This window comes from Nansenia antarctica (assembly GCF_963989245.1).
Source record: "Nansenia antarctica genome assembly, chromosome: 10".
Classification (NCBI taxonomy): Eukaryota; Metazoa; Chordata; class Actinopteri; order Argentiniformes; family Microstomatidae; genus Nansenia; species Nansenia antarctica.
Window position 1 is genome coordinate 1113174 of NC_137680.1, and position 12500 is coordinate 1125673.

The 12500-nt window shown below is 46.0% G+C and overlaps 1 protein-coding gene across 1 annotated transcript in view; it reads left to right on the forward strand.

Annotated features, from left to right (window-relative positions):
- myom3 (myomesin 3) overlaps positions 1 to 12500 on the forward strand; it is a gene marked incomplete at its 5' end in the record, with an annotated part of 47651 nt that overhangs the window by 4014 nt on the left and 31137 nt on the right. Inside the window, 4 exons of the mRNA XM_080540776.1 lie at positions 3029 to 3133; positions 9912 to 10065; positions 11027 to 11184; positions 12315 to 12407. Coding sequence (XP_080396902.1) covers positions 3029 to 3133; positions 9912 to 10065; positions 11027 to 11184; positions 12315 to 12407 — 510 coding nt within the window. The remainder of the gene's footprint in view (positions 1 to 3028; positions 3134 to 9911; positions 10066 to 11026; positions 11185 to 12314; positions 12408 to 12500) is intronic.

Here is a 12500-nt window from a genome sequence, read left to right on the forward strand (position 1 = left end):
CTTTGTGGGGTTTTTCAAACAAAAAGGTTTGCACCCAAGGCTAGGTTAGCATTGCTAAAGATCCTTAACACTGGTTTTCGATTGAAAAAAATGTAATGTGTAAAATGATTACATGCAATGACAATTGAATGCAATGTTGCATTTAAAATGAGCCATGCCCTGCATTGATTTGAATCCAGAATCCACAGTACAAAAACCATCCTTGTTATCATCAATGACCCTGTAGCTGTGTTCAGAGCAAGGGTCCATACAACACACAACCTTTATGGTAAACGGGCTGCAGTTATATAGCTATGCCTTATTCCAAAGCGCTTTACAACGGCCTCCCATTCACCCATTCACACACACACATTCACACACCAGTGGCGGCAAACTGCCATGCAAGGCGCCGACCCCACTCATTGGGAGCAATTTGGGGTTCGGTGTCTTGCCCAAGGACACCCCGACACATGGCCAGCCGGGGATCAAACCGCCGAACTACAGATCATTAGATGCCGGCTCTACCTCCTGAGCCACAGCCGCCCCTGACCCACTTCTAGTTCCCTAATGGTGATATAACCTCCCAAAAGACAATACAGGTGTGTGTGTGTGTGTGTGTGTGTGTGTGTGTGTGTGTGTGTGTGTGTGTGTGTGTGTGTGTGTATGCACCACTGGAGAAGAGGAACAGAGGGGGAACTAGCAGAAGCAGAAGATGATTATCAGTTTGTTCTCAGTTGACCGAAAACAGGTCAGCTGTAGCCTTGCCTGACTAGATCTAGACAAAGGCCCCACATGGCATACCTAAACCAGGTTACTTTAGGTCACGCCAACTGCAGTTTCGGGGGGGGGGGGTGTTTCTTTAAGATTGATGATCCATGAAATCAGGGATGTTAAAATATTTAACACAATACTCATTTGTCGAAATAAGCTTAAAAGGACATAGACATTCATAGACATGATTCATTTGATTCATGCCCTAATTGCTACAGCTGTATTGCTGATGCAAAGATAAAAGCTTTTACAAGCTTTTTAGAATATTACCATTGTAATAATTCAACACAAAATGTATTGGTCTTTTCATATTCTTATCTTCTATCTTGCTTAGATTGCTACTCAGGCAAATGATAGATGATATCATTAAAATATCCTTTTCACGACTGTGTCTAGCAACAACAGTGCACAGTCCACTAAATTCCATCCCGTTGTCCTGTGGTCGGTTGTTGAGCCATACGTAAGCCTTTAGTGCTATGGGCAGGGGCGGCGCTAGGGGGTGGCTACTGGGGCTCAAGCCCCGGATGTTTTCTGAAAAGCCCCGAATGTTTTACTTAAATTTTTTTTTTTTTTAAATTTTTAAAAATATATTTTTTTTGAGTAACGTGCAGTACCGGAGTCCAACAGAGAGGCAGCAGCTGCGCGACATTAGCCTGCGTACTGCGTAGCCTGCCCTGCCCTGAAGAAGAAGTGATCTCAATCAGTGCCTGACTTGCAAAATTGTAAGGATGGATATCCCAAAGTTGTTTTCAACAAAACAAGCGCCAAGAACTGTTGCAGCAGCAGTATCAGCAGCAAGAATGACATCACCAGCAGTGATGACATAGATGATGTTTCAGGTTTGTGAATCTTATTAGAAAGGTGACTGACTCACTGACACTACTTTTCCGGTTTGCTGATGCTAGCTGGCTATCATAACATAACGTTATGTTATAATGAAAATGAAACATAGCAAGGTACTGTTACGGTACATGGTAAGAAATCAAACAAAGGATAATACTTATACAAATAAAGTGAATAACAGGCTGATAGTCTTTGATATCTGCACTCTGGTTGACTGAGTAACAAGTGAAAAAGAATGATGTAACGTTAATGTTACAGCTAGTAAACATGGAGTAACCACATTAAGTATGCCCTTATGGTAGTATGTATGTATACAGAACATGACTCAAATCTATCCTAAGATGTAACGCTAACTAACTAAGTTTGTTTAATGTCCCAGGGGGGATTTGATTTCACAGTACTATACACAGGCCAACAATACATGTAATATATCGTCATATAACACAGGACAAGACTCTAAATACAATATAAGTGGTGAGCACAGAGTCTGCCCTGATATACATACTGTAACATAACTAGCCTCAGCCCATCAATTATGTAATTCTATACAAATATAAATGATGGTGACTGACTGACAGGGGGAGCTACGTGTGCTGACCTCCCTCTGTGCCCAGAACCACCACAATTAGTTTGCTTCATTAAAGGGTGTGAATGTATATGTGTTCTCCAGTGCCTTTTGTCCGCTTTAAGGTGGCGGTAAGTTGAAGGTTGAAGGCAAAATTTTCAGGCGCGCTCCGCGCGCACATTACATTCTCCCTCTGGGCTAAGCCCCGGATCTCCTACGATCCTAAAACCGCCCCTGGCTATGGGCTGTAGAGATGGGCCTTAGTGTGGCCAACGAACGTTGACATCATAATTCAGAAAGGACTCTATGTCAAGGCTGCACTCCGGCTCTCTCTAAGCGGTTACTGTACTCCAGAGTTTATATGGTTGTTGTCTCATCCTTTTCAGTGTATTCTGTTGGCATCGTGCCAACACTATCCTTCATTGTTTAGACAAGATGAATAATATCCAAGAAAGAGTGATGTGGGTAATATATTTTAGCCTAATGGTAAAAAGAAAGCCATCTTTGAAAGCAGTCTAAAGGTACTTCAATAAAACAAAGTGCAGCATTATTATGTTATTATGTGCAAGCTAATTATGTTAGAACCCCCCTCTGATGGTGTAGCCTCCCCTGCTGGCCAGACACAGAACAGCAGCGTCATTCTGACTAGACTTGATTGGGAGAAACTAGAAGGTCAAAACAGCCTTGGAATAAACACGAGCATCTAGCCTCAGATTAAAAACCTCATCCCCATCAAACAGGGAAAGTAAATATGTATGAATATATTTACATACATATGTATATGTATATAATGTCTAATTCAATGAAGTTCTCAATTAATCTAATATGTTCTTGTTCTTGTCTTCTTTCATACCCCGTGTTCTGCGTCAGTGATGAGGAGGCTTCCTACTCTGACTTCTACCCCATCATCCCTGCGGACGTGATGTCTGTCAAGGAGATCCTGGACATCGGCAAGTTCCCCCGCCACAGGACATGGTACGCTAACCCTAACCCTTATATGTGGCAACAGGCCCAACTACCAGCCATACAGCATGATTTCTGATCACTTTATCCATCATAAAAACACGGTAGGCCTATGCCACTCTATAGCTGTAGTTTAACAAAGAATTATATATCAAGAGTTAAACATTTTCAACCAATATTAGACCAGATGATGTATTAAAGTATTCATGAGTGTTGATTAAAGTATTGTTAGTTTGACTACTGTGTACAACAGCCATCTGAAACAAGAGCAAACTGCAATAACACACGTTATTACATGTCAAGAAGAAGAAGAAGAAGAAGAAGAACAGCCAAAGTTGCCAGCAGCAAATCTATGACGCTATAGAGGCCCAATCCAAACTGCACAACCTCCATCCAACTCCAACCCTTCAGTGAGCACAATGGCCTGTCTGCCGCGTGTCTCTTCCTCCACTTCTTCCTCTCAGTCCTGACTAATTCATCTGTGCCTGGTGGTGTTCTTCACAAGCTGATCCCCCAGCAGCAGTAGAATAGGCCCAGGGCTGTGGAGGACTTCCTTTATGATTCATGCCTCTATGCATGCTGCGACAGCTAGCAATGCCTGCCATGAAAGCCAATGGGACGTCATCAAAAAGCCACAAGCCTCCGCGTCCTTCACATCCTCCGCACATCCTCCCACTGCGCCATACACAACACGAAAGATGAGCAGGTCAAGTTCAGTTGGTGTTGGTCCTTCAGTTCAAGGGCCTTCGGAAGAATCAATGAAGCATAGCAGCACTCCCCTCCTCCCTCCTCCCTCCTCCCCCGGCTTTCTGTGTCCCTGACAAAGCCCAGCTGTGGCTATTATGACCTCACATCCTGGCATCCTGGAAGCCTGTGATCACGGAGGCGATCGTCATCAACTTAGTCACAAGCAAACCGACGACGTTTGTTGATGTTATTGAACAAGAATAGAAAGGAGGCCGAGGAGGATTAGAAAGATGTCGGATGCATCTTGTCTCTTCCGTTACGTCACCGGGACAACAGGGACTGAATACGCAGCTGTCCTGGAAAGGATGTGAATGTCATACATCTAAAACATAATAATAGAGGGAAAGGTTTAGGTCACAGTGAACAGGAAGGCAGTCGTAACATGATTTGCTTAGCAGAACCTAGTGGCTCTCTACGGGACATGCACTTTGTGTACCAATTGAAAGGATATAAACGTGTTTTCTCTTGTTTATGACTGATTAAAAAAAGTGGTTGTTTAGTTACATGGGCTGAACTCCCTATATTCTGCAGTGTGAACTATGTTCTCCATAACTACCAAGAAAGCTGAGGTACTGTAGCTTTCTGGCAGCGATGAAGAGAGAGACAGAGAGAGAAGAAGAGAAGTATCGGAGAAAAAAAAGAGGAAAAGATTAGTGTGACAGGATAGAGATGCAGGAAGAGGGAATTGAACAAGAAGGAAAGTTCTGGAGAGATCACTTGAGAGAGAAAAGCCTGAGGACATGCCAGTAATGAGCCTCAGCTGTGCCGACATTCCCGCCATCTTGTTGGCATCTCGACATGTGCCCCCTTGTCCTTCTTCCGGCCCCAGCGGGCCGGTTGCTAATTCAGAGCTTAGCTCCGATTCACTGCCCAGGTCTCACCTTTTCATTCCTCTGCCTGGTAGGTGAGGTTTTTACCGTATTCATTAACAAGGTCGTTCTCCCTCGGAAGCACATTGTCTCCCTGGAAGCAGACATAAAGCCTTTTCCCCAGGAGAGAGACGAGGAGGGAGCTGGATGGATGGGTGGCGGGATGGAGGGAGGGAGGGAGGGAGGGATGGAGGGAGGGAGGGATGGAGGGAGGGAGGGAGGGAGGGAAGGAGGGAGGGATGGATGGAGGGAGGGAGGGAGGGAGGGAGGGAGGGAGGGAGGGAGGGAGGGAGGGGTATTTCGGGTAGGAAGAAAGACATTCAGCCCTGGAGAAGCTGAAGATGATGAAATCCTCCTTGGGTGAGTTTAGAAGGATGTGAGGATGAATGCTGAGCCCTTCACGGATTGGCAGAGCTCTATTTCTGGGAGTCCTTATCGCCACGAGAGGGGGTAGCATGACATTTGTTTTGATTTGCGTACAACAGAAGAACACCGTGCTCTCTCTCTATCTCTAACTCCAATTACTGGCTAATAACGTGTGATTGACGTGCATCCTCATTTCACCCCTGCTTGTGTTTTCTGGGGGAGTTCCAATCAGGCCAGTTATTCCTTTGCACAGGGCACTGCTCAGAGTATTCAGACATTTGAAGGAATGAAAATGTGAACTTCAAAGAGATCTGCCGTCTGGGCGTAAGCCTAGGAAACAACAGGTGTAACCCTAACCCACTTTACAAATGGAAATGGAGCGTTGAGAAGTGTTCTCAACAGTCATGGGTAGAGCTGAGAGAGGATTGCAGAAAAAAAAAGAAAAAACGTTTTTATATAAGTCATAATATTTCAAGTGTGCATTCTTTGTAAAATATAAATATTTGTCAAGTCCTATCAATCACATGTTTCCCTACTAATCTTCTGATATAAGGCTGATATAAAGATAAAGATAAAGATAAAGACTCACATAAATAGGGCTAAAATGAACGTATACCAGATGCAAATACTGCATCTAGCTGCTTAATGCTTAGCATAAATGTGTTGCTTAGCATAAATGTGTTGCTTAGCATAAATGTGTGGCGGAGATCTTTTGTTTACATCTCTGCTGTGTGAGCGACTGAGATACATGACACTTTGATGCTGCTGCTGCAGGGCATTCTGGGACAAAACATGTTTTTACTCAACGCACTACATAGTGTTTCCCTAGGCTGATGCACTACATAGTGGTTCCCTAGGCTGATGCACTACAGAGTGGTTCCCTAGGCTGATGCACTACATAGTGGTTCCCTAGGCTGATGAACTACAGAGTGTTTCCCTAGGCTGATGCACTACATAGTGGTTCCCTGGGCTGATGCACTACATAGTGGTTCCCTGGGCTGATGCACTACATAGTGGTTCCCTGGGCTGATGCACTACATAGTGGTTCCCTAGGCTGATGCACTACAGAGTGGTCCCCTAGGCTGATGCACTACATAGTGGTCCCCTAGGCTGATGCACTACATAGTGTTCCCTAGGCTGATGCACTACATAGTGGTCCCCTAGCCTGATGCACTCCATAGTGGTTCCCTAGGCTGATGCACTACATAGTGGTTCCCTAGGCTGATGCACTACATAGTGGTTCCCTAGGCTGATGCACTACATAGTGGTTCCCTAGGCTGATGCACTACATAGTGGTCCCCTAGGCTGATGCACTACATAGTGGTTCCCTAGGCTGATGCACTCCATAGTGGTTCCCTAGGCTGATGCACTACACAGTGGTCCCCTAGGCTGATGCACTACATAGTGGTTCCCTAGGCTGATGCACTACATAGTGGTTCCCTAGGCTGATGCACTACATAGTGGTTCCCTAGGCTGATACACTACATAGTGGCTCCCTAGGCTGATGCACTACATAGTGGCTCCCTAGGCTGATGCACTACATAGTGGCTCCCTAGGCTGATGCACTACATAGTGTTTCCCTAGGCTGATGCACTACATAGTGGTCCCCTAGGCTGATGCACTACATAGTGGCTCCCTAGGCTGATGCACTACACAGTGGTCCCCTAGGCTGATGCACTACATAGTGGCTCCCTAGGCTGATGCACTACATAGTGGTTCCCCAGGCTGACTCACCCTGCGCATGGGAACGGCATGATTCTCTCTCTGGATCGGAACACATCGCCTCTAGTTCTTCTGCGTCTTTCCTACGACCACACCAAACTGTTGTGTGTGGAGATCAGGTGCTCCCAGCAGCATGACAGTATATTGAGATGTAACTTCAAGCAAAGGAAGTCAGTAAGACTCTTTCATCTAGATGTATTTACTGGCCAGACGTGTTTAAAGGGGCATTTCCTGTGTGTGTGTGTGTGTGTGTGTGTGTGTGTGCGTGTGTGTGTGTGTGTGTGTGTGTGTGTGTGTGTGTGTGTGCGTGTGCGTGTGCGTGTGTGTGTGAGTGTGTGCGTGCATGTGTGCGTGCGTGCGTGTGTGCTTTCTGACCACAGAACTCAGTGGACTGTATGTCAGACTACGGGACATGACCCCCACCCGTCTAGATAGAATCCTAGCGTGTGATAAAAGGCATATGGAGCTTTTGATCGTATCGCTGTAGGGGTGCGATGGCCCACTAGAGGGGCGTGTGCTCTGAATTAGAAAGAGGAAACAGAAATGAACACAGAAGCCGGGCCCATCACAAACCCTGACGACGTACTAGTGCATATAAGCAATGACACAGCAGTTTGAGTGATAGCTGAGCTAAGGCGATTAGCTTCCTTGGATCTCTGAAGCTAATATACATTCAGCGTGTGAAGCGTTTCTTTCACACTGATGCGAATCGGCAATGTCGGTATGTGTGATACTGCAGCCATCAAAGGACAGAATCTGCCGGTGTGTGTGGCCTATACGAGAGAGGATAAACCAGTGATCACAGAAAGGAAATACGCCAGATTGTGTGAGACTAACACAACATACACACACACACACACACACACACACACACACACACACACACACACACACACACACACACACCTCCCCAGAGCTTTATGCTAATGCTAGTGTAGCTGCATAATCTCCCCATACCGTTGTGGCCGTGCTGCTTTCACATTATTTCAGAGCTGTCACTGGTTTCTCTCCAAATGCCCTTTTTTATATATGTGTGTGTGTGTGTGTGTGTGTGTGTGTGTGTGTGTGTGTGTGTGTGTGTGTGTGTGTGTGTGTGTGTGTGTGTGTGCGTGCGTGCGTGTGTGTGTGCGTGCGTGAGTGGGTGTGTGTGTGCATCCGTGCGTGCGCGTGCGTGTGTGCGTGCATGAGTGTGTGTGTGTGCGTGTGCGTGCATGAGTGGGTGTGTGCTTGTGTGCGTGTGTGCGTGCGTGCATGCGTGCCTTCGTGGGCATGGGTGCGAGTGTGCTCTTTCAAACCACAGAGCCTAGAGGACTGTGTGTCAGGCTACGGGACGTGATCTCCACCCCTCTGGAGATAAAAGTCGAGCGTGTGATAAAAGGCATATGGCGCTTTTGATGGTCGACTGCAGGGGTGTGATGGGCCACTAGGGGGTGTGCTCTGAATGATAAAGAGGAAATAAAAGTGAATACGGAATAGTACCAGTGTGTGTGTGTGTGTGTGTGTGTGTGTGTGTGTGTGTGTGTGTGTGTGTGTGTGTGTGGTGTGTGTGTGTGTGTGTGTGTGTGTGCGTGTGCGCGTGCGTGTGTGTGTGTGTGTGTGCGTGTGTGTGTGGTGTGTGTGTGTGTGTGCGTGTGTGTGTGGTGTGTGTGTGTGTGTGCGTGCGTGTGTGGTGTGTGTGTGAGTGTGTGTGTGGTGTGTGTGTGTGTGTGGTGTGTGTGTGTGTGGTGTGTGTGTGTGTGTGTGTGTGTGTGTGTGGTGTGTGTGTGTGTGTGTGGTGTGTGTGTGTGAGTGGTGTGTGTGTGTGCGTGTGTGTGTGTGTCATTTACATATAGAAGTGCAAACGGGGCCTGGAAGCAGCAGACTGACCACCTCAAAAAGACTTAAATGACAATCCCCTAAATGTCACAGGATTATCTTTTAATGGATTCAGACACGTTGAGAAGTTCAAGCAGCAGGAATGGATGTCAGAATGCTGTTTGTTTCCCGGGGATGGACCACCCTGTGGGACTGTAATGGCAGAGGAGGCTGTGATGACAGCGTTGTGCTCAGTGATATATATATATATATATATAGGCACTAGGCAGGTGAGAGCTGTGTGATTTATTTCACTGTATTTTTCACAGTTTGTTGTCTGTTCTATCCTCTCAGCCAAACTATAAGCTCAAGCCAAGGAAGCTGCGTCATTGCCTTGACAACAACATTTGTTGCCATGGTCTGAAGATAGATACAGTAAAAAAATTAAAGAAATATGAAAAGTGTATTAACCCTAAATATACTGTTGACAACATGACTGCATATTGCAACACAGTAACACAGGAGATGTAGAATGAGAGATGAAAGGAAGGAAGGGAGATGAGGAGGACTCACAGTGGATGAAACCATGGCAACATTTAAATCCTGGGAGCGTTTCCCCAGTTATGGACATATCTTACACAACCCCTGACAACACAACTTTTTGTGTTTTTCTAAAAGAGGAATTATTGGGAGTTATGTTTCAATATCCACACTACCATGCCTGTTAGGATGAAGCCATGCACCGGCCATGCGTTCTGTACATACTAGTACAGTGGAGTATAACACAGTGGATACACAGTGGTATAACACGTCGTTTTAATGTTCCTCGGAGCAAGACCAACCGTCACTCCAAACCTTTTATCCCTTCAGCTATCAGACTACTGAACTCAGATGGTGATCACTTCACTTCAAGTAGACTTACTTGAACAATAACACTGTTCTTAGTCGAGTAGTTGTTGTTTTTTCTGATTTCTTTAAAAAAAAAGATACACATCTAAAAGGTGCCCTTTAATGACGTAGTTGCCTGTTTACTGACCTGTGCTTGACATGACGTTGTCCTGTTGTATGTTGTTGTTGGTGTCTGAATGAGGAGTAAAGCTACAAATGAATCGCCCCCAGTGGGATCGATAAAGTTGTCTGAATCTGAATCTGAATCTGGAGGCTGGTGGAGGTAGAAATTGGAGGACGGGCGCGTTGTAATGCATGGAATGGACTGTGCCCCCCTAATCCCCTACTGGTATGGACATTGGTGTTGTCCTACTAGTATGAACATTGGTGTTGTGGCCCAATAGGGAGGTGCTGCAAGAAACCATGGCCTCAGAGGAGCTGAGTCAGAGGTGCAAGTGGACCCTGTTTGGCAACGAGGCAGAGAAGGTGGAGGTGGAGGTGATCAGGAACCAGCAGGCGCTCCGCACGCGAGGCGACCGCATGGCCCTACGCAAGCAGGTAGGAGTCCGCTCTTAACTCTGCATATACAGAGATACAGCCACATGGAATGATAATGAATGTGTAGTGAATGAAGTCCATGCTAAATAAAATAAAATATATAAAACATGGAATTACAATTCAGAAAGTATATTTCTAAGTCTAACCCTGTATCACCTATCTGTCTCCCATGGCTTCTCTTCTCTGAGCATTCTCTCTCTGTGTTTGCCAAGTTTCCTGTCTCAGCCTCGTTGATCAGTAATTGTTTGTGTAGAGCCATTTTTTAAACCTGCTAAAGTTTCAAGTTTCAAGTTCATTGCTACATCACATTACACAAGTGTAAGAGTGTAAAATCCTTAGGCATCGGTTCCTGACATTTAAGCAATATCACACGAGAGGGAGTGTGTTATACTGAATATCAGCACGGCTGTGATTGGGTCGTAGGTACGAGGCCGCAGGCCTGATATTCAGTATAACAGCACGACCTCGAGTGTGATATTGCTTTTATACAACAGTTCTACAGCGCAATTTATTAGTTAACACTAACAGTTAATAAGTGACAACAGATTATGATTTGTTTGTTTATTTAATCATTTATTTTGGCTCCGTCAACAAAAAATAGTTCCGCAACTGGACTGTTGCCTAGTAACCTGAACACAAACATCTGCAGGCTAGCTACTTTGATATTAACGGTTATTTGGGAGTGATACATATAGTTAAAAGTCCCAGTGCTGTTATACTGTATATCAGCACTCATGGAATGCCTCTCGTCCAATCAAATTACTTGGTCGGAACTAACTGTTGTATAATGCAGCACAAGACAATAAGGCAATAGGCCTTCATAATTAAATAATATGAAATAATTGATATTATAAAATAATAAAGAAGTGACAACAAATAGTACATGACATGTGCAGTGAAGTGACAAATAAGATGATTTATTTACAACGCTCCCTCTATGAACTGTGTGTGTGTGTTGCAGGCGGAGACGAAGGCTTCCCTCCACCTGAAGTATCTGGAGGACCTGAGCAGGAAGGCCCCCGACTTCCCCATCCCACTGAGAGCCCACACCGTGTGGGAAGGCATGGGGGTCAAACTGTCCTGCACGGTGCAGGGCTGCCCCCCCCCGCAGGTCACCTGGTGAGGACCTCTCTCTCCAACACACTCCAGGCTAACCACCTGCACTCTACCCATCTCTGTGGGCATCTACAACTGCTCTGGGGGCAACTAAAACTTGAACTCCGATGTTTTTGTAACCAAGAATTATTTTCTAGTGACATTTGCTGCATGTCAATTAGGTTTTCTGATTCTTTTTTTTTTTTAAGTTATTTTTTCTGAGTGGGGCAGTCCCACTCATATTTTTCATTTTATTTGACAGTTACAGTGAAGATTTAGACAGGAAGGATGGGTGAGAGAGAGAGAGGAGGGATGACATGCAGGATATGTCCCCGGCCGGAATTGAACCGGGGACCCTGCGGTTACATGGTCAGCGCTTAACCCGCTACGCCACCTAAGCGCCCCACATTTTCAGATTCTGTACATAATATCCAGATTTTATATGGAGCTGGTTTGTAGCTTGACATGTGGATTATTTGCTCACCAATGCAGATTGCTTCTCGGCTAGCAACACTAAGGCTAAACACAAGGCTACGGATAAACAGGAAAACTGGTATCCGGTATCAGGTATTGACACTAATGACTAATGATAATTGAAATTGTTTTGATTCCTGAGCGGATTCATATCGCTCTATATTTGTGATTCGAATGACCTGATATGCTTCTGCATCAGCCTAGGGTGTTTCCCTGTCACTGTCGCCCTTGATCTCCATATCTAGCAGATACACACCGTGTGTGTGTTCAGTATTCATGGCCGAGTCTGTGAACCAGGTGACCCAAGGCGGGCGTGGGTTTAACCATCCCAAATGCCACACGCCTCCCCCAGGGAGGTCTGAGGGCCTGGAGTCGACTTGAGACGAAACTCAAGAAGGAATGGGAGATCAAGCGAACCAGCCAAGCTAACCAGGGACGTGTACAGACAGAGCGGGGGGGAAGGGGGTGGGGGGGGTGGAGGGGAGGGGGGGGGGGTTGGCACAGAGATGCGACGTGGACCCCTCAGGGCACTTTATGATTGGCAGGGCAGAGGGTTTTTGCCCAAACTGTTAAGTAGCAGCGATATACATATGGAATGCATGGGTACTACTACTGCCCCGGGCGGTCTGCCTGCTTAGCTCCTGGTCATTGCTTCTGTCTTTAACCCCCTCCGTCCCCAGGTACAAGGACGGAGTGTCCCTGAGTCCGTACGGCCAACCCTGGACCTACAAGCTCCAGCAGACGTTTGGCCTGAACTCACTGGAGATCCGAAGGTGAAGGTCTGAGGGTGAACAGACGCAGCTTGACGAGAGTTGTAGGGGATTAGCCCCCTGCTGTTCAGGAGGTTGAAGTCATTTCCTTTTGCT